Raw genomic sequence first — 21,770 nt, forward strand, 5'->3', positions numbered from 1 at the left:
TCATCATGGCCAGGGCAGAACTGATGGACACCTTTGCAGACCCCACAGATGGAGGGCGGATGGGAAGGGAGACATGAGCAGAGGCTGCTGGCAGGGAGGAGTGTCCAGGAGAGCCCTTTGGGCCAGTCTGATGGCATGCCTGGGGGATTTCCACATCCCAGGGTGGCTTCTGTGGTGCCAGCTGCTTGCAGAATGATTTCACCATATTTTGCAAGCCAGGAGGAACCTGGGGATTTGCAGCCCAGCTGAGCTGTGGGGCAGGGTGAGGGTAAGGGCTAAGCCAGGGTGTGGTGGGTAAGTCCCTCCCTGAGTGCCTTGTGGGGTGCCCACCCTCAGCTTTCAGTCCAAGGATAGCAGCTCATTCTATCTTTCCAGCTGAAGCATCTCACCTGGCCCCTCTGAGTACTCTGTGGATCCATTCCCAGATTTTTCCAGCCCTGGGGTTTGTTTGGTCAGAACTCCACCTACCAGTGACCTTTCCCAGAAACCAGTGCATGGCTTTTGTTTGCCTTTAGCCTGGCCTGACTCAGAATTTTACCTGCTCTCAAGCAATTGGATGTTCAGGGCCTGAACTTTGAGCCCATGGAAATTTTGGGAAGCTGTAGTGGGCCTTTGAGCCCCTGAGGGCTGCAGCCACAGGTTATTGGCATCCTCTGATGGTGTGGAGAAGGACCACCATGTGTATCTGAGCGTGGTTCAGCTAGAAGGGGCACTGGATGGAGAAGCTGAGGCCTGAGGCTTTGCAGCTGGGATGGTGTCTAAAAACTAATTTTCAGCTTCCAGATCTATTTTTCTCCTTCTCCTTCCATTTCTAACTCTTTGATGGAGCATCAAACAGGCATGAAATAGTAGCAGCACCGTCCCTCAGCTCCATGGAGGGCAAAGGGCAACTGCGGCAGCCAAGTGCCTCTGTTGCACAGCAAGAAGCTTGGGTGCCAGGCCCTCAAACACAGGGTTGTGGGATCAGTATCTTGGGGCAAAGACTTTTTCCTGATGAAGGTGCTGTGCCTTAGCGCAGCAGGGACTGAGGGCTCGCTGCTGACTCTGATTCCTGCTGCAGCACAGCTCGTCAGCGGTGGCCACGAACACAGAGAGCCTCAGCGCTCCCAGGGAGGGGAGCAGCGCGTTCCATGAACGCAGAGAGCCTCAGCGCTCCCAGGGAGTGGAGCAGCACATTCTCACGGCCTCCCTGCTGCCTCCTCGGCCAGCAAACCCCCTGCTGCTGCTGGGGGGACCGCCTCACCCCAGGGGCTGCCAAGTGAAGGCCAAGCCAGCTGTGCTGTAAGAAGCACCACGCTGATACAAATCTTGCTCTTAATCCCAGTTTGAAGCAGGGGTAAGGTGATTGCTCACCTTTCTAGGCTCAGACTTCTTTCCAGCACGAGTGTGTCAAGAAGGATGCTGGCTGACTGGCCAAGGCAGAGAGGCTGTGGAGGCTTGCTTGCCGCTGAAAGAAGAGAAAAATAAAACACAAAAGCTGGGTAAGGCAATCTGCGTCTCTTTGACAAGTCTATTTTCTCCTCTGACATGCTTCTCCCTTGCAAAAACAGAGCCCAGACTTCCTGCCCTTTAGAAAAAACCCTCCAATTCCTTGAACCTTAGCGTTGAGATGGAGACACCGTGAGAATGAGCCATGGCTCGAGGTTGTACACAGCACTGATTTCTCACACCTACTGAATGCTGCGAGGAGTGCTGCGAGGGCTCGGGCTCCAGCCCTTTCCTCCCCCCTGCCAAATTCCTGACCGGTGATGTTAATACCTTATTGCACCAGCCTATCTGTGTGCTAAGGACCCATGGTCCTGAGGGTGCAATTCATCATCTTGGAAGGGGTTCGTTTGGATTCTGTCTGCTATGATTAAAATCAATAATAATGAAAAGAAACAGTTGTTTCCACTGGTTGCCTCATGCCTCTCTGAGTGGTTGTGCATCACCTATGGTGTCTGGAAGCACAGGGCATTCCATGTACCTTGTTGGAGCTGCTGCCCTGTGAGTGACAGGAGGGGACACACGCAGCTCATGATGAAGGACCAGCCCTGCCTGCGTCCCTCCTCCAGGGTCTGCTCCTGCCATTTGCCACCAGCTTTCTCAAGTGTGTCTTGTTTTGCTTGTGGAAGCAGTAAATTACCATCTTGGGGCTTTCTCTGCCTGTCATGCCACAGTGACAGGTCAATCATTGCAGGGGGTTTAATGAAGGCTAAACTAGACAAGAGTCTTACATGTGGCACTTGTGGTGCATGGCTACACCATCTGCACATCCTTCTCTGGGCAGAAACGGGATGTGCTTTTGTGGAGGAAATCCAAGATCTGTTGAAAAAAAGAAGAGTTGCTTTTATTTCTAAAAGGGAGATGGGTCTCTGCCATGCTGAATGTGGCTTTCCTTCTGTTTCTGCTTGATGAAAGTTTGGGCTGTATCATACTCTGTTCAGATGCCTTGGTGTGTCCTTACCACCCCATACGTGCTGCCTTTCCACACCCCCAGTTCCAGTGGGAGGTGGGGATGGGCTCTACGGCCACTCCTGGGTGTGAAGCAGCTCTACCCTGCTGTTCCCATCCTGAAGGTGACCCATGATTTATGGGAGAAATGGGGAGATGTGGCTGAAACTGCACAGCTACGTGTAGGGTGGGGAAGCTTGGTATGAGAAAAAGGCTGAGGGTGAAGCACACAGATGCATTTTTTTCCTCTCCCCCTGCCCCCCTTCTTGTTCAAACTCTGTAGCCTGGACTCTGAACAGAGCAATGCATCTGAGGAATTACATGAATGTATGGGAGGGAGAGGCTTGTGGAGTATCTCTGGCTGCCTTTGACTGACATGCTGCTGTTTCAGAGCTAGAATAACTCTCCTGAGGCAAGGCTGAAATAAACTTCAGGCTGTGACATAATAATTCTTGATTTTATGTCTTTTCCCAGTCTCCCTGTATCATACCGCTATCCACACGCTCTTCCTTATTCAGTGGGATGATGACCCTGCTGTAATCTTTGCTATCCAGCCACGTTACTCCTAAGCCATGGAAACCCATGACTTCAGCGGTGGCCTGACACCAGTGGTCCTGAATGGCATGAGTGGAGGCATTATCTGCGTATTTCAGCGTACTCGACTCAGTCACACAGAGCTATTATATGCATTAAATTAATACGTGATTAATTTTTTGGCAGAAGGTCAAGTGGGTGAGGGAGTTGCAGCCTTCTGAGGGTGTCGTCTTCCCCTGCGTGTGGCAGGGTGAGCTGCATGTCTCCTGCCAGCAGTCAGGGCCCTTTATAAATGTGTGATAAATGCAATATGAAATAAAGCCTGGCAGCTCTGCTCAGCAGCAGATGAACTTGTTGACAGTCCTAGGCCGTATTCTGCACTGATGTTGTATCTGGCCCTGTGACAGGGCAATGCAGGCTGCAGTGGGTTCCATGGAAGGGGAAGGTCCCTTGTATTGGTTTCTGGCATTTCCCTTTCCCTAGACCTCAACAGAGCAGCAATGGGATGGCTGCCAGTGGAGGCAGGGCTGCCCTTCCCAGTTCTTCTCTAATTCATGCAGCCCCATGGCTTCCAGGGGGTATTTCCAGCTGTGGTGGACGCTGGGTTTTTCACAGGTGGTGTGGCAATGTGTCTCCTGGGGTTTCACATGGCTCCTCCTAAATCCTGTTCCCAAAACCTCTTCCCTCTTGTATCCTGGCTTTGCAGGGGCAACCTACCCAACAGAGGCAGCAACCAAAGCCACCACACTCCTGGCCTGATACCCCGGTGAGCGCAGGAGCCAGGAATGTCCAGTGTGCTGGTAGAGGGTTCCTGAGTTTTTCTGGTGCAGGTCTGTGAAGCCCAAAGCCTCTGGGAGGCATTTGATTTTCCTTTCTGGAATTAGCTTTAGTGCTGAAGGTTGGGTTTGGGCCAGCAAAGCTTCCTTTGAGCCATCAACCATGCAAAAGACTCCTCGAGTCTGCAGAGTTTCCCTTAAACACAGCTCATCTGGTGCCAGAAATTTCCCTTGCCTGAATATTAAAATCTCCTCAAGTGCCAGTGAGGAATTACCCAAAGGAAACGTGACCTTCCCAGCCATGCTGGCTTGTCTGGAGAGGGCGTTTGTGGCCATGTGGAGCAGGGCACGCAGAGTGTGGGTACCTGTGTTGCTGTTCTGCAGGAAGAAGTGTTTTGTAGCACACACAGAAATAAAACCCCTCCCTTGGCTGGGGGTCCAGAGGGAGGTGAGGTCAAGAGCTGGATCTGAAACAGGCAGCTGGCCCCAGTCAGAGCAGAAGTCCAAGCATCCCAAATGCTTGGCAGGCAGCGTCTGTGGGCACAGCTGAACCAAGGTGCTTTCAGCTCATCCTTACACCTGCAGGATGTCCCCAGGAAGAGAGAAGCCCCTTCCACAAAGTGTTTTTGGCTCAACCAGGACCTCCAAAAGGTGTTGGTAGAGATGTAGGGACCGTGTAAGAGAAATGACCCCGCCCTGTGATGAGCTCCTGCTGGAGCAAGTCTTGCCACAGCTCTGGGCTGCTGGGGCCACTGAGGTCTCTCTACCTTTTCTCCTCCCTTCTCCAGTCCCACTAAAGTTTGTGTAAGGGAGTGAATTTCCTTTCACATTGCATGAAAATCCCTCTGTAGAGGGATTTTATAAAGGCACGTGGCTGGATGCAGGAGCTTAGCACGCTGTAGCTCATCTTGCAGCTCCTCAAGCTTCGAGTCTTGCTTTCCATCTCCCTATGCTGTGATGGGTGAAATGAAGTTGAGAACTCTTGGTCCCACAGGCAGCTATGAGTCTGCTTCTTCCCCAAATATCCCCAGCCTGGGACCAGCCTGGAACAATGCTGGCTGGAGGTGAAGATACGTGGGATCAGCCTGATCCTGAAGCACTGGGTAATTATTTCTAGAATTGGGAAAGATGGTTGTGAAATAGCACTGTGGGCTGAGCATGTGGAGTTACTGAATGTGGTTGTGAACAATTAGAGCAAATGGGAGACCATGGCCCCGTTTTAGTAAATGGAACCATTTGGAAATTAAATCTTTCCACCTTTTTGCTTCGAGAGGCAGTTTAACAGCTGACCCCCTGCTCACACTTGTGCTTGTCCAAATTGAAATGGCACATTTTGTCTGTGGTCCAACAAACCCCTGTAGCTGACCCAAACACAAGGACTTTGGCAAGGCTTAGTTTCTCATTTGCTTGTGTTTTTTTGCTTCATTTTGTTTTGTTTGTTTTTCACGAAAGACAAATATTTGTGCTGCTAGGTCAGTCAAAAAGTAATCGTCCTTTTTTCTCTGCTTGTCAGTGTGATTATTGAACCCCAGCGCATCACTTATTAAACCTCACTCCCCTACCAGCCTGTTTGAGCATGACAGAGAGCTCAGAATCTGAAAATAAACTGGGTTTAGCTGTTTGCTGGAGGATGCTGGTATTTTTGAATCTGTGGGGGCTTTATCTGCAGCCCTTACTGCTGAGCGGAGGCATGGTGTTCCCAGCATTGCAGCCCCCCCAGGATGCTCAGAGTGTTTGAGCCACGTCCCAGCACAGCAGCGGGTGACCTGGAAGCTGGAATTGCTCTGTGACAAAGCTGGATTGCTCTGTGGCAAAAGGAGCTGGGAAAGTTATTTCTCTGCTTTTGCAGAAAAATCCTTCTCCCCAAAACGGTCGCCCCCGGCTCTGTCCTCAGCCTGTTCGGAGGATGCAGGGACAGAATAGCGAGCCGGTGAGGTCATGGGGAGAGAGTTAGTCACATCCAACTGGGAAAGGGAGAGGGCTGCCAACCAGTGTTGCTCTCACAGTGTGGAAAGCTCGTGTGGTTCAGAAGGGGACCCCCCCCTCCAGGCTCACTAGAGCACCCTGGCCAAGCTGGGGGTGTTGGTGCAGCACTGCCTCTGCAGCAGCTTCCCAAGGAACTGGAGGAGGGGGTGAAAGATTTCAATTGAAATCTAAGTTGTTCTGGCATAAATGTGGACTTTGATTCTTGTAACTGGGGTGATATGGGCGAGAGGGGGTTAAGAGCCTTTCTGAATTGGAGACTATCTGGGGCTGTCGCACAAGGGAGGGAGATCATGGCAGAGTTTAATGAATGACTTCATTTATATATTAAAAAAAAAAAAAAAAAAAAACAACAACATGGTGGCTTCCTGCCAGGTCCACAGACAAGGGTTTCTATGGGAACCTGAGGAAAAATAATAAATAGGAGTGTGGGATGAGTAGGGAAGGGAGGAGGGGAGCCCAGGCTGTGGTCTGGGTCTGCTTTGTTCCTCATGGAGACCAAGGTGGCCAGGGGCAATGAGGGGGTAAAAAGGGGAAGAGCTGAATTTGGTGCTTGCAAGAAGACCCCACCCAAACTAAGGCAGGCAATAACTACAGAGCAGTGGAGCATTCTCTTGGGCTAGTCCTGGGGTCTGCTTTGTTCCCTGCTCCTCTGTGGGCACAGCAGGGATGGGTGACCTTCCCTCTTTGGTCTCACAACCTGGCTTTGCTGCTTTGGGGCAGGTGGGAGTTTGGGAGGGCAGTGATTTGGGCTCATCCCCAGCTTCCTGACAGGGTGATGGTGGGACCACTGTGCAAAGGGATGCTACTGGGGTTAAGCTCAACAGTCCTGTGGGCACTGCAGAGTACAGTAGGCTCTGAGTGAATCTTCCCTGGAAAGGCTAACAAGGTTCACAGTGTAAAGAGAAAGGCTACATTTTTCATCAATTAATTCCAATGGGCTTTCCCCCCCCCCCATTGCTGGGAGAGGGGCATATCTGTCATGAACCTCAAAAGAAAAGAGTTTTATGATGAGACTCATGGTGAAGTGAGGCCCTCTCACGTGGTTCACAGGCCAGACTGTGGGCAAAGCCAAGCAGGTTGGCAGAGTGGCACTCCTGGGGCCAGCTGAAACCTGCCCCTTGTTCACTCAAAATGGGCTGAAATAAGTCTCAGCTAAGGCATTTCTGTTTGGGTTTTTTCCCCATTTTCCTTTCCAATCTGAGTGATGTTGCACTGTATCTCCCATTGGGCAGGTTCATCCTAAGAGGACTGCAGTTCTCAGGGTGTGCCTGGTGGGGGAAATGCAGGTTGGGCTGGATCCTGCTGCTGGTGGGAGATTGACTCCCCAGCTCCCATGTGTGTGCTTTCCTGAAAAACATTTCTGTAAATCGGCTTGAAAAGGCCTGGGGAAGCAGCCTTTGAGGTCTGTTTTGGACCTGGCTGAGCCAGGGGTGAGTGGAGTGAGGAGGCATCTGCCCCAGCATCAGCCCTGGGTACCGCGAGTCAGACCTGCCCAGCTCCAGCTGCCATCACAGGCCCTTTGGGTGAGTGGTGGCCACCCCATGTTGTGCCCTCTTCTGCCTCAATCTCAGCTGGTGCCACCAGTGCCACAGGAGCTGATCCCACGTGGGGAGCGACTGGACTGGTGTTATCACCAGAGAAGGAATGCGGCATCCGCCTTATCGCTTCCTTGGGGATGCAAGAGGCTGTTCTGCTGACAGAGGCATGATTATCCAGCAGTGGAGATGTCTGGGAGAAGCCAGGGCAGGTTTTTCGTCTCTGCAGGGGTGGAAGGAAGCCAGGCAGGGCAGAGCAGGACAAAGGTGCTGCTCTCTGCCACTGTTTCCTTGGCTCCTGGTCAGGCAGGAGCAGCTCAACTGCCCGAGGAAACTCACCCCCAGGGTACAGATCCTGCCTTCCTTGGGCCAGAGCTTGAGAAGCGGGTGTAAGGTACCTTGCAGCACTGCAAGACCCTTTACAAACCCTTCAGAAATCTTGCAGCATTGCAGGACCATTTGCAAACCCTTCCTGGGTTACAAAGCCATTTTTGCAGGGAATGCTGCTTTCCAGTGGGCTTCAGCCCACAGGAAGGTGGCTGGTCTGGGAGGAAGGGGGTATGTACCACGTCTTCCTTCTAGAGACTTGCAGGCTCTCCTGCAGCCCTCTCCCAGTCCCTATGTCCCACCTTATCCTTGCCCATTGGTCAGTCCCACTGCGGAGCTGTGCGGATGGAGCTGAGGATGCCGCTTTGAGGATCACTGCTCATGGTGGGAGCACTCCTCTGAAGAAGGCTCCTGCTTGCTGGGGGGAGCCCAGACACCTCAGAGGATTGTTACCAGCTTTCACAGGACTGCCTGATGGCATTAAAGATGGGTTTTCCCTCTGGCTTGGCAGGCTGACAGCACAGTGGAGCGTGGAAGATGAGGAGGAGGCGGCGAGAGAGCGGCGGCGGCGGGAGCGGGAGAAGCAGCTGCGGTCCCAGGCAGAAGAGGGCTTGAACGGCACCGTCTCCTGCTCGGAGAGCGCGGCTCTGGCACAGGAGAACCAGTAAGAAATACCCGTGGATAAGTCCTTCAGCAACACACTTTCAGCAAACTTGCAGCACTTGCACTTGCAGCAAACCCCTCCTGCAGCCACTGAGTGTGTGTCGCTGTTGTTTGGGGTGGTTTGGGGAAGATGGGGAAGTTCTCTAATAGGTTTGGGCTGGGGGATGTAGCGCACACTAGCAAATAATGTGCTTTCTTGTTTGGGCAGAAAACCCCAGAAGTCCTGCTTTGATCTTTCTCTTGGCTGGAGGCTGGGGGTTTTACTGCCCTGAGAGTTTACACTGGGACAGCTTGGGACAGGCTGGGCTCTGGCAGAGTCCCCACTGCCAGTGGGTTCAGTGCCTGGTTAAATTTCAACTTGGGAGTCATCCTACACCGAAAATAATGGAGTTTCCTGATACATGCAAAGACAGACGTGCCTGAGGATGTGATGCAAAACCCCAGGCAGATCACGGTGCAAGCAATCACCTATCCTGGCTGGGCCTCCCACTTCTCCCTCAGAGGATGCTGCCCTGGCACTGGGAAGCATGAAGCAGCCCCTGAGCTGGTGCAGTTCACAGCTTCAGGGGTTAAAATTGTGCTTTAATGGGGCAGGTCCTAAATGGAAATAGCTCAGGAGGCATTTACGGAGATGCTGAGCTATGTGCTGTCAAAGAGGAAACATCTGGAGAAGGGATAGGATGACATCCCCAGGATCCCACGCCACATCCTATTGCAGCCTTCCCATGTCCATGGTTCAGCAGCCCAGATGCTGTGCAGCACTGGGGCTAGCACAAAAACTAGTCTGCACTCCGAATTGCCAAATCCTTGTCTCAAAGACCTCAGTCTTACCACTATTTATGTGTTCAACTTATTTTTGAATCTATTGAGCACTATAGAAAAGTGGTGGCAGGATTTGGGGTTATTGTCAGAGAGAAGCAATATCTTCATTTTACTGGAAAAATAGAAAAAGTTATTTATGAAAACCTATTCTTTTTCCATTAAAAGATCTTTTTTTTTCCGAGATACAGCCAAAATTATTCAGGACTTTTTTTTTATTATAGAAGCATTGCAAAACACGTTCACAATCTTTTGTGGAAATACACACGGTGATATTCCGCAGACAAAACCTCTGCAATCTGCTCTAAAAGCAAACAGAAGGTCTGGAAAGTAATAATGGCCATTAGCTTTTCCATACCCCCCTTCACGTGGGGGCTAGGAAATAATTTGAAAAGGTCTTTAAAACAGCAGATGAGATCTCTGGTCTCTGCTTTGCTGGGAGGTGCAGTGAGCAGCTGCAGGCCCAGAGCAGTGTGCAGCAGCCCCAGTAACCCAGCTTGCAGGCTTCAGTCCTGCTGGCATGGGTGCAGCCACCCTGCTGACCCCACAGGACTATCAGCCTTGCCTAAATTTGAGTACTTATGACAAGAACAACTCCTAAAATTAAGGGTTTTGGTCCCTGCTCCATGCTGCCTAAGCTTGCTGGGCCAGGCTCAATCAGAAGGATGTTTCTTCCTCTCTGGCCATTCCCTGGTTTAGTTTAGAGCTGCTGACAGCCACCTGGGCTTGCTCATGCAGCCAGGGTCAGCCCTGGCTATTAATCTCCTGAAAAGCTTCATTCTCTCTTGTGTAAATACTGCCTCCTCCTTCCCCTGGCTCTTCTCCTGCTGGGACTGATCCTATCCATGTCACTCCCCTTAGTTCAAACCCACCCTTGCATTTCCTTGGTCCAAAGGGACAGAGTGAACCTCCTGTTATCCCTTGCCCCCACTAAAGAAAACCAGAAATAGTCTGGAGAACAGAGGGTTTGCAGGAAAGACAGGAGTGTGCTTGGAGCCAGAGGGATGGACAACATCAGCTGACGTGCTGATGATGAGGCTGTGCTGGCTTCATGCTTCTCCTGGGGTTGTGTTTGCAGAGGGACACAGGGAAGCAACCAGTTTTCCAACAGCATTCAGCTAGTCTCCCTTGCTCCCTGGGAGCTTTCCTGTTAGCCTGAGCACACATTTGTGACCAGAGCCACAGATACTGAAATGATTTTGCCTTGACTGTCTTCAACAGTGCAGCTCACCCAAAGAAGAATAAATGGAATAACTGGAAGGAGAGAAGGACTGTGGCTCTTTCAGGCCAGGTTTAGGCCTTTTTGCATGCCTCTCATGCCAATTTTCCTTCTTGCTGTGTTTCAGCTATGACTTCAAGCCATCTGGGACTTCGGAGCTGGAGGAAGATGAGGGGTTCAGTGACTGGTCCCAGAAGCTCGAGCAGCGCAAGCAGAGGTGGGTAGGACACAGATGAACCAAGGGGAGGGGTACCCACATCCCCAGCAAAGGAACTGTCCCTGAGGAGGGGTGACCAAACCGGGTCAAGTCTAGCACGTGTAAGAGTGAGGCCAGAGGCCGGAACATCAGCAGGGCAGAGCAGGCCCTGCACCCGTGGGACAGATGCTCTCCGCCTGCCATTTGGGCTAGCAGGGAGGAATGGCCCAGGGATGGCCCCAAGCTTTGGGGATGTTTGGATTGAGCTTTGTGCTCCAAGCAATGGCAGCCTGCCAGGATGCCTGGGTTTGGAGGAGTGACAACAGCAGATTTAAGCCACCTGAGCTGCTGCAGGGGCTGAAATGGTCTCTAACATAATCCAGGCCAGCCTAAAAAGCTGTTCTAAGTTATTGCTGCTTCCTGGCTCATGTCAGCATAGTGGGTGTTATGGCCCCAGCCCACCTTGTGCCTGACTCCTCTTTGAGCAGGGAAAAACAGGCAGCAAAGAGCCCTGAGAGGTGCTTGTGTGCCAGCTGTTTAGTCCCCATCTCCCGTCACTCCTCCCTTGCTGAACGAAACCAAACTCCTGCCTTAACCACTTCCCTTGGACACCATCTACCTGCACATGAACTCTGTGACTCAGCTGTCTTGGCAGCTTGATTTTGGAGGGAATTTTTGCTGTAGCCTTTTCTTTACCCTGAAGAATTCTTTGCACAGAGAGGTGGTGGATGTCCCTTCCCTGGAAACATTCAAGGTCAAGTTGGACAGGGCTCTGAGAAACCTGATCTAATTGAAAAAGTCCCTGCTTATTTCAGAGGGATTGGACTAGATGACCTTTAAAGGTCCTTTCCAACCCAAACTATTCTATGACTGAAAAAAATGCTTGAGATTAATATTTACTGCTAAATAAATAAAAAGAGCTCAAAGTTTTGTTACTTTTCTCCAAACATTGTGGCTAAACCACACTGCAAGCTGTACCTTTGCAGCCCTGACCCCATAAGCACTGCCTAAGTATCTCCAAGGTCCAGCATAACATGATTATAACATCTGTGGGAGCAATTAGAAATCATCTGCTTTTCGGTTTGCTGCCTCTTATTCCAGCCCCCTTTACAAAGAGCTTTTCTGGAAAGAAAGGCTACTGCTATTCCCTCCTTGGCCTTCAAAAGAGAATTAGTTAGAATTAACGTTATCCTCTCCAGGTATTTCTCCCTGGGTTTTTGTGTGATGCTTGTCTTTATCCTGTAGCTGGAGGGGAAGGTGCTGAACAGGGGAGGTGTTCGTGGCAGGTGAAGCCCATCAGTGAGAGGTGGTGCTTTAAAAGCAGGAGCTGTAGCTGAAAGGCTACTTGGCTAGAGACTGGTTGGGAGAGGGAGCTGAAGGGGCTTAGACTGTGGGCTAGTTTCCTAGCAGGAAGTTGTGCCCTATAAAGTCCTTTCAGCAGCTTTGCTCTTGGGGACCTGTCTCATCCAGAGGACGAGCTTGGAGTGTGGTGTGAGCACAGGTGGGTTGTGCGTCTGCCTGCAATGCCCTGTGCTGTGGTCAGGATTTCCCAACTCCACTCTCTCCTTAACTGAAGATGGAGCAAAGCCTGGGGTTTAAGTGGTGGCTGTGAAAGGGTGAATGGAGACAGCTGCTCTCTGTTGGATGGACCTAAACCAGATCCTGCATCCCCTGAGGGCCTTGGTGCTAAGGCACGTTTTCTTTGTGGTTCTGGCTCTCCTCTTTGAGGTGGGAGATGAACGCTGTCAGCTGTGTGCAAGAAGGTGAAGCTGTGCCAGCCTAGCTCTGTCCCATACAAAATTGCTGTGCTGCAAAAGGTGTCCTATAGGCTGCAATGTGTTTGCTGGCCTTAATTTTTAATATGAGCTTGCACTTGAGCTGGAGGTACTGCTGGCATCCTGGTGGAGAGCTGCTGGCCTTCTGGGCCTTCAGAGCCTGTTTGCTCTTGTGAGAGGATGATGAGAAACAAGTCAAGTGAGCCAGCATATACATCATGTTTTTCCCCGTGTGGCCAATATGGAGGGCTGGATGGAGGCTGACCTGTGAGCTGCCTTCCCAGCAGCAGAGAGGTGGGTGGAAAGGTCTTGTTGGAACTTGTTTTTGTGCTTTGGTGCTGGCTGCTGAGGGAGAAGCAATGAGTCAGGCAGCCTTGCCCTTTGGCAGCTGCCTGCTAGCCAGCTCTCTAGCCCTGCTCTCTCAAGCCAGGCAATTTTCTAAGAACTGGGTGGGAGGAGAAAGCTGTCTTTTGGCTGGGGAAAGTAAGATGGCAATAGCAGCTTGGTGTGTGGCTGTGAGCCAGTGAGAGTTCTTGGGTTCTGTCCTCCCAGTGCCCAAAGGCATGGGCTGCTCTGCTTTTGTAAAGCTGATTGCATAAGCATACTCCTGGGTCTCCTCTTGCAGCCTCGGAGACCTGGAGCAATTCTCTTGCAACAAACCCATTGTGGTTTTTTAAACCCTTAAGCCAAGGGATGACCCCATCTGCTTTGGAGCTCCTTTGTTTTGCTGGCCTATGAGATAAGTGATGTGAGTAGAAGTGTAATTTTTTCCAGTGGGCAAAACTAAGGCTTGGGATCTGGTGTCAATACAGGGTTGCTTGTGAAGCACTGTGCTTCGTGCATGAAAAGATTCCAGGGGAGTGGCTCTGCAGCCTTGCCCTAGAGTTTCGTTTCAGCTTGAGAAGCATGTTCATGTGTTGTTGGTTGGATCCTCCTCCAGCAAGAGACTCTGTTAACAAAGAGGATGAGTTTAGGCAGAGAAGGGCTGTGTTTGGTTCCCCACGTTGAATTGATGCTGGGAACTGTGGGGGCAGCATCAGATTTGTGCTTGTGCACAGGACTGCAGGATGTGCTGGTTCACCTGGGATTTTAGCTGTGACCAGGCAGGGAATTGAGCCAGCATCACACCATGGTAGCAGTGCCCTCTCTGCCAGGGGTTTGAGCAGAGGGCTCTTCTCTGCTTTCCTGTGGGTCTTGCCCATCACGATGCTGGTAATGTGCAGATACCTTCAGCTCTGCCACAGCTCTTAGTTGAGCTGGGTCTTGGACATTTGAAGTGGGGGAGTGAGGTGTGACTGCTCTCACAACTGGGTGCCTAGAACTGGCTATGAGCCCTGGTGTGGAATACCCAGCAAGCTGTAGGCTCAGGGAGTGATAAAATTGGATTTCTAGAGGTCTGAGGTACCTCATGGTGTCTGTAGGCTCATAACTGTATTTTTCTTCTTTGATCTCTCCCCCCACCTCTAGGTCTCCAAGGCAGTCATACAGAGAAGAGGACAGTGGTGTGAGGGAAGCTGAAGTCAAACTGGAGCAGATCCAGCTGGATCAAGAAAGCCCGGAGGAGAACATGGTTATCAGAGAGGAGGAGAGGCTGTGCCAGAAGGAAGAAGAGGCCCAAGAGCAGGAGGAGGGGGAACAAGCTGAGCAAGAGGTGGGATCAGGAAGAGCTGACCTGCTTTCCAGAGGATGGGTGGGAGAGCTGATGCTGGAGGCTGCTCTCCCATGTCTTAGCTCACCATTGCTGCTGGAAGTTGAGCCTACATAGACATTAGATGTGCTTTCATGGTGTAACCTGGGGCTGGTGCCACCCTTGCCTGTGTGCTGTGCCTTCTCGTGGTCACTGCAGGCAGCCTCTGCCCATCTGTGAGGGTGGTGTGTTTGCTTCCAGAGTTTGTGGTGGCTTCACCATGTCCCTGCCATATTGAGGAGGAAAGTGTTAATTCTCTGTGGCTTGGTGGGCACTGAGTAGCTTTACAGGAGAACTCAAATCTGAATTATACTGCTTGTTTTTCTCTCCCCAGCCTTTATCACACCTTTGGAGCACCTTGTCTTGATAGATCTCTGAGCCTTGCATTGCTCCCAGCTGAGGTTTTTTTCTGTTCTGATAATTCCTGGTTAAGGGAGGAGAGAGAGAGAGACAAAGCTGGAATTCAAATGGTGTGCAAGTTAGGGGGCTAACCTTCAAATATCATTTGTTGTAAATGGATTTTGACTGTCTGGGCCTGGTAAGATTTTTGCATTTGAACTGCGTGTTACTCTTTCCAACCCTTTATTCTAAAGACAGCTTCTCTCTCTCTCCTTTTGGCCTCTAAATGAGAAATCAATGTTTTCCTACCTCAGTTGTGGTAAGAGATCTTTGTAACTGATGCAAGGACCCCTTTTCATACCATTTGGGAATCTTGAACCGTCAGAATTTCTGATTTCTGCCCTCCCTTCCAAATGACATATGAGCTTCTTCCTGAATGTTTCCAAATTAGATAATGTTAACTCAAAGTTTCTGTGCTTTTGTGTTTACTTAGTGTAAAGCAGGAAGCCTGGGAGACGGGAAAAATCACTGTTGTTGCATAATAAGCAATTTGACCAACTCACTTCCTGGCTTGTTCCTTTTCTGGACTCAGGAAAAGAAGAGAAGGAGAAATGATGGGGAGAAAGAAGAAGAAACACCAGAGAAACGCCAGAAGGCCCCAAGTGTTGCCAGCCTGGAAGAGGAGGAGCTGTGCTCTGACCACACTGCAGTGTGCTCCACAAAGGTTTGTGTTCCTGGGGCCCCTCTGGATGCATGGCAACCGTCACAACACCCTACTAATGATGAGGAAAGATTATCCAGGGCTTACAGCAATGTGGGGTGTCAATCCCATTATCCCTTCTGCTACAAGCTGAGACAAACCGCTTGAGCCACTTGCCTTGTCTTTCATGACTGTCAACCCCCTCTCCTCCTACTTTGCCTTCTTGAGCTGTTGGAAGCTGTAGCAATCCCTCTAAAATTCCAAAGTTCAGTGATGACTCCAGGGAGTATTGTAATACTGAGATACCTGTGCTTTCAACTTGTGAATTTTGTTAAAGACTACACAAGAACCTAATGAAATTTCCCTTCCAAAGGGAAAAAACCCCAATCACTGAAACAGTGGCATTTCCCTATCTTACTGAGAACAAAATGAATGACTTAAGTTGTTTAAACAAATGGGGATTCCTGATCTCTGAAGCATTGTGTCCTTCCCAATCACGTCTGTCTGCATTGATGCTCTTGTGAAACTTCCATTACTAATGCCACCTGAACTGCACCTTGTGACTTGTCTTGCATTTACTACAAATCCTCAGTTCTGCACGTGTGCTCTTGAATACAGTAGATATGGATAAATGATTCTGTACTGAATGGGTTTTTTTTTTCTTTTTAAGCCCTAAGCTTTTTGATTGTAGCAGTGAGGGAAATGGTGAGGAGTCTGTGTAGCCTGTTAATCTGCTGTTAGTGCTATCTTTGCTTTTTTTTGCATTTAGTTTTGTGCTATTTGCTGCTTACTCAGTATTTCCTGATGGGGGATGATTGTATGAGTACTTCCTTTTGCATTGGTAAATAGATGGCAAGAGGAAGGTTTCATCATCTACAGCCATCAGATTTTCACTCTTAATGGAGAATCCTTTTTATAGTCAAATTAAAAGAGAGGAGACAGGGTGGGTTCGGATGCAGGCTCTGTGCTAATGCCAGGCTTGAAAAGTGTGGTGGGGGTAGCCAGAGCATATTCCTGAAGTGGGACTGGTAGGAAAATGCAGAAAACGCTTTCAGCAACTTTTATGTGCTGAGACTTCTGTCTTTACAACCCCAAAACACACATAGCTTCTTGACTTCAGCTTAACTGCTGCTGCTAGGATTAGCCCAGGGAAAGGTATAGAAATACAGTCTTTCTGTTTCATAACAGTGATGTCAGAGCTCACCTGCACACTAAACTGGATGTAAAGCTGTTTGGGAAAAATCTGGGCTTGGAATCTTTCCAAAGGGAGGATGATATTTACACCCCAGCTAGCCAGGCTCTGTGAACACTGAGAACTAAACACACTGGCCACCAAGAAGGTGTTTTGGCAGAGGAAGCTCAGCAGAAACCCTGCTTGTAGTGGAAAGACAAAAGTGTCTGCAGTTGGTGGTGTGTTCCCCTGCCAGATGTGGTTGGTGGAGGCCGGGTACACATTTGGGGCAGGCTGATGTTGGGTTGTAGGGTGATGGGCTGTTTGGGGCTCAGAGGGCCAGTGTGGCCTCAGGGCTGAAATAGGGGTGTATGGAGGCAAGGGGGAAGTCTTGTACCAGTCCTGTTTTGTCCTAGGCTGCTTGTGAGCCCTGAGTTTTGAGGCTGGCTGAGTGAGCAAAATTTCTTCTGACCTTCAGAAAGTGCTTGGGACCAGGGAAGTGCACAATTCTCACTGCAAGGAAGTGCCAGGGGTGGGGGGGGGGGTGCTCCAAATAGCAGAGTGGAAGTTTGTTCCTACCTAGACTGTCATGCTGAGATACATTGCCACTTACAGCTTTTTCTAGTCCCAATTTAACCTGGTGCTCACTTAGGACCTTTCAGAAGTGCTTCTGTGTGGTTTGCACCTGCACACCATCTCCCTGGCAGGGTTGGCAAGGCTTTTTCCTATTGACATGTACTTGTGGCTGAGAAGCTGAGGCAAAAATCTACCAGATTCCCCTTTCAGGTTGGTGCTGTGCCCTGTGAGGTACCAGCCTGCCCATCAATGAGCAAGGTGGTCAGCCCAGCCTCTGAAGTCATGGCTCAGAGGGAAGCAGCAGCTCCTGCAGCACCAAGCAAAGGAGTGAGCTGACAGCAGGCAGACAGCCTGCCCGGCAGACAGAGCTGGCTGATGGGCTGCTGCCATGCTGCTGTGGGGGGACCCTGCAGAGTGACTCTCCCCAGGTCATCTCTATTAGCCAGGGTTGCACTGTTTGGTTGTTCTCTAATGGGCCTCTTGCTCTTGGGCACAGCTGGCAAATGTGTCCTCTATGTGACACTGTCTTGTCTTCTGTTTAGCTAAAATTTAGCACTGGCATCCTGAAAGCTTCTTAAAGGATCATTTAGTGCTGTTTTTTATCTGCTAACTTGGTAGGTGATGTTTCCTGTGGCACAGGCAGCAGTTTTACAGGGGGAGAAGGCTCCTTTTTACTTGGTTGCTGCTCCTTGACTCTGTGGGAGCTGGTGTTAAGAAAGCCTCCCCTTTGGCTTCAAGGTGAATTTTCTCTCTGTATGCTTGTTTTCTGGGGCATGAAAGAGTTGCGAGGTTTAGCAACATTTCAGCATTCCTTTCCTACAGTGGTTGTGCAGTGTTTGCTTGCCTTCCTGTCTTGGCCAAAGAGTTATTGCACAGGAGCCTCTGGTGCAAAACTCTTTCCTGATGGCTTGACATGAAGAGCTGCCTTGCAGGTGGCTCCATGTGCTGATTTACCCTGTCTGTGTGCTTCTCTGGCGTGGATAAGTTGACCTAACTCATGCCTATGCTGCTCCCATGCTTGGCTTCTCTTCTGCAGATGTGGCCTCTAGTTTTCCCCCTCGTCTTTCTGTACTTGCCATTTCCCCTTTTGTGTCTGGTTAGGAAGCCAAGGGTCTGAGAGAGACCTTCTCCTTCAGCAGAGGGAGTAGAGAAAATGGTCTTGGTTGGTGTTTCAGCTGTCAGTCAATTTACACGTTGTTGGTTTGCCCCTGAAATTGGTTGGGATTCTCTTCCCCTGCTTGGAAAGAAGGAGGAAAGGGAATGCTCACTGTCTCTCTGATCAGTAGGGGAACATGGGGGCCGAGTGAGGCATTTCTAACCAAAATATGGATGAGGGGTCAGGGCCAAGAAAGGGTCAGCTAAGGTGACCTGCATCCATCTGAGGTCCCTGGACAAAAGTTATATCTTTGTCTTCTTTCTCCTCCATTCAGATCACAGACAGAACCGAGTCGCTGAACCGCTCAATACAGAAAAGGTATTTCTAGGGTTGGCCTCAGGGTAAAGCAGGTCACTTGCTGCAGGTGGAGATTGTCAGCAGGTCCTGCTGTGGGGAGGGGCAGGAGTGGCAGGCTGCCTGTGGCCCTCAAAGTCCTCCCTTCTGCCTGAGGCACTGGGGGAACACCTTAATCCTCCTCTCTGTTCTGCAGTAACAGCATAAAGAAGAGTCAGCCTCCTCTCCCTGTGTCGAAGATTGATGACAGGCTGGAGCAGTACACACAGGCTATTGAGGTGAGTTGCTGTGTTGTCTCTGCCCCCACCCTCCCAGGAGCCCTCTTTGCTGATGTTGCTCTCCCAGCATGCCTCTTAGCCTTACCATCTGGGAGATGACAGCTAAATTGTCTTCCCTTGGGTGGGAGCACTCCTTGCTCCTGTCTGTAGCTCCCTCCACAGCATAAAGTAGGTTTCTTTAGGAAGCTGTCCCATGCTTGTTTTTTCATGTTCTCTGCTTAAAGAGTGATGGTATCTGACAGGAACTAGTAGGACTCTACTAGTCTCCTTTTACAACCCCTTATCTCCAAGGACCTTCCAATTACAGGGGTTAAAAATTAACAAGAGACACACTCTGATGGTGAACTGTCTCCATTTATTTTCCAGACCTCCACAAAGGCTCCAAAACCTGTCCGGCAGCCCTCTCTTGACCTTCCTACCACGAGCATGATGGTGGCCAGCACAAAAAGCCTCTGGGAGACTGGGGAGGTCACAGCTCAATCTGTCATGAAGCCCTCGCCCTGTAAGGTACGGCCCCTTGGAGGACTTGCCTTGCTTGTGCTGGAGGCAGGGGCACAGTGTGCATTGTCCTTGTTTATCCTGTTGGTACGTCTTGTTTGTTGGGCCTACAAGCTCCAAAGGTGTCTATACTAGAGATCTTCCAACATGTTGTAAGGTTTTGTACATTGGAGATTCAATTTTTTTTTGGTAGGGTCCCCCACTGTTCCTTGGTGGTACATTTAGGAAAACCTCTGTGATGCTGGTTGAGGCTCTGATTTGAAATGGGAATAAAATCAGCTGGTGGGGAGAATGCATGTGTCTCCTGCAGGGGCTTGGGCTGAGCTCCAGTTGTCAAGCATGAAGTTGCATCTAGTACCAAAGTGAAAAATCTTGTAAACTTGGAAAATGCAGAGAATGTTATATATTGCTCTCAGTGATTTCACTTTCTGGTTGTTGTGGGCGAAGCTGGTTCTGTAACAAGTTGGTTGCAAATCTGTGTTTATGAGAGCAGAATTCTTTACAGTAGAGAAGCCTTGATGTTTACATGTCCTAAATAGTTAATGAACTTAAGAAAATAAACATCTTGGAGCTAATTCAGACTCTTGTGGAAGAGTGATAAGAAAACATAGGACATACTGGGAACAGGAAGACATTTTCACAGTCATGGATTTTAGCTGCAGCTGTTATAGGTCAGATGATGTGATATTATAAATAAAAAAAAGGAGGTCAGATGTGTGGGTTGGAAATGGATGTGAACAAAGACACGTTCAGCAGCATTGGCAGTAAAGAGTAATGAGAGCATCATTTTCTCAGGATATCGTGGCCGGAGACATTGTGAGTAAAAGAAGCCTTTGGGAACAGAAGGGCAGTCCCAAGCCTGAGAGCAGTATCAAGGTGAGTTAGTGCCTGTGGGTGTGAGAGCACTTGCTCTGCTGAGAAAGAAAAGAGCTGGTGGCTGGGTTGGAAGTATTGAGAAGATGTTCTGCAGGGACAAGGGCTGCCTGTATCTATCAATGCAGTTGCATACTTCAGAGCTCTTCCTAACAGTGAACTGCTATTGGTTCAGCTCTAGTGAAAATGGGGGCAAAATTACTTTTATATCCAGTTATTCTGAAAGGTCTCTTGAGTAGCATGTTGTTCTCAGCCCATGAGCTGGGAGTCCCAGCCTTCTAGGCTTAAATCAAACTGCAAATTTGGGTAATTTTGCTCTTGTTATGCTTTTTAGCACTGAGAGTAAACAAAAGATGCAAAACTAAGTGGAACTGAACCTAAGACAGTATCACTTGCAGATGGATCTGGGGTTTTGTGGGAATGTTTGTAGAAATGTCTTCTAAAATGCAGCAAGCAGCTACTGCTTGACCCTGTCTAGGCTGGGAGAGGAAGAGCAAAGTATCTTGTCAGTTCCTGTGTTGAAACTGCCAGTATCTGGTGAATCACACAGTCTCTTACCATGGATAAAAACAACCCTGGCTTGGGGGTCTGGGCTCTTACATGAGCCCTCCCTCACAATGCCTGCATTGCATCTTCTTTCCTATTGCATATCCTGTTCTGCTTGTGTTACCTTGTGCTTGTACAAAGTGGTGATGGATCTGGGCAGAGAGGTTGTGTGAAGGGGGCAGGAAGGGAGTACAGAACAGGCTGTCTCCAAGCTCCCTGGGATTAAAGGCGACTGCATCGTGTGCTCCTCTGGCTTCAGTTATTTGATTTTTGACTGCCTATTTAACGGAGAAAAATGCTGACTTTGGCTCTTCCTTTCTCTCCTGTTCAGTCCACTCCTTCCGGCAAAAAGTATAAGTTTGTTGCAACAGGCCATGGCCAGTACAAGAAGGTGTTGATAGACGATGCTGCAGAGCAATAGTGTGTCTGGAGAACTCATTAACCAGGTAGGTGGGATATGACTCTGCACTGTGTATCAAACTCCTGGGCTGTTCTGGCAGGATGCTGGGGTTGTTTCTGCCAGCAGCACTTTGGGTGAGTTGGAAGGTGCTGTATGGGAACAGCTGGAGCCTTGCTTCTGGGCCTGACTCTCTGGGCTGGAACGAAATGGGTACCCAGCAGGGGTTGTTTTGGTCTCTGCCTTTCTGATCCTGCTAGGAAGCAGGATACCTCTGTTAGTTTAGTCTGCAGGGCAAGTCCCTGAGCTGCTGCTGTTTGGGTGAAGATGTGTTTGCCTTAGCTAGCTCAAAGGAACAGTCTCTTCTTCTGTCTTTCCTTATGGTCTCTTAAATTGCAAGGAGTAGATAGCTGAAGGTCATTCTGGCTGAGCGTGGGGGCTGATGTACTTCTGAAATTCAAATGTTTCTGGGGTTTAATTCCCAGATTTACTGAATTAATCAGGGAGAAAATGTCTAATGACTTTGGTAACCTCTTGGAAGCAGTCTATAATAAGGTTGTAGCAGGAAGGATGTGAATATCTGCTGTACTGGGTAGACCAACAGAGCAGAAAGGACTGTTCTCTGATGTGCAGCAAGGGGAAGGCAGAGCTGGGTTGCTGTCTCTGTGCTCTCTTGGAATGGTCTTTGGATCTCATGCTCCTATTGTGTTTATGCTCATAGATATCCTGGTGTTATCTTGAGTGGATGACAGTAGAGGGTTGTGGAAATAAGGAGGAATGGTATAGAGGGAGGAGATAACTGGTTGGATCCAACTGGGCAGCATCTGGCACAATGAGTGGAGAGGAAGTTGAGGGTGAAAACAAGCTCATTCTCTTTTTTTCCTACTATAAAAAAGAAGCTTTATTTCATTGCCAAGGTTAAAATAGCTCTGCCTGCTACAAAACACCTTTTGTTTCTGAATACTTCAGGGGCCTGTGTTCCTTCTTTCCCC

The 21,770-nt window shown here is 49.7% G+C and overlaps 1 protein-coding gene across 2 annotated transcripts in view; it reads left to right on the plus strand.

Annotated features, from left to right (window-relative positions):
• The window catches only part of LSP1 (lymphocyte specific protein 1), a 48,655-nt gene that overhangs the window by 16,696 nt on the left and 10,189 nt on the right, over positions 1 to 21,770 (plus strand). For both annotated transcript variants that reach the window (XM_010397159.4, XM_039552261.1), the window contains exons 2-10: positions 8,103 to 8,255; positions 10,420 to 10,509; positions 13,731 to 13,914; positions 14,882 to 15,013; positions 18,167 to 18,210; positions 18,383 to 18,464; positions 18,831 to 18,971; positions 19,758 to 19,838; positions 20,713 to 20,827. In XM_010397159.4, the coding sequence (XP_010395461.1) occupies positions 8,103 to 8,255; positions 10,420 to 10,509; positions 13,731 to 13,914; positions 14,882 to 15,013; positions 18,167 to 18,210; positions 18,383 to 18,464; positions 18,831 to 18,971; positions 19,758 to 19,838; positions 20,713 to 20,802 (997 nt within the window). In that variant the 3' untranslated portion in view covers positions 20,803 to 20,827. The remainder of the gene's footprint in view (positions 1 to 8,102; positions 8,256 to 10,419; positions 10,510 to 13,730; positions 13,915 to 14,881; positions 15,014 to 18,166; positions 18,211 to 18,382; positions 18,465 to 18,830; positions 18,972 to 19,757; positions 19,839 to 20,712; positions 20,828 to 21,770) is intronic.

The sequence above is a fragment of the Corvus cornix genome, chromosome 5 (assembly GCF_000738735.6).
Source record: "Corvus cornix cornix isolate S_Up_H32 chromosome 5, ASM73873v5, whole genome shotgun sequence".
Taxonomy (NCBI): domain Eukaryota; kingdom Metazoa; phylum Chordata; class Aves; order Passeriformes; family Corvidae; genus Corvus; species Corvus cornix.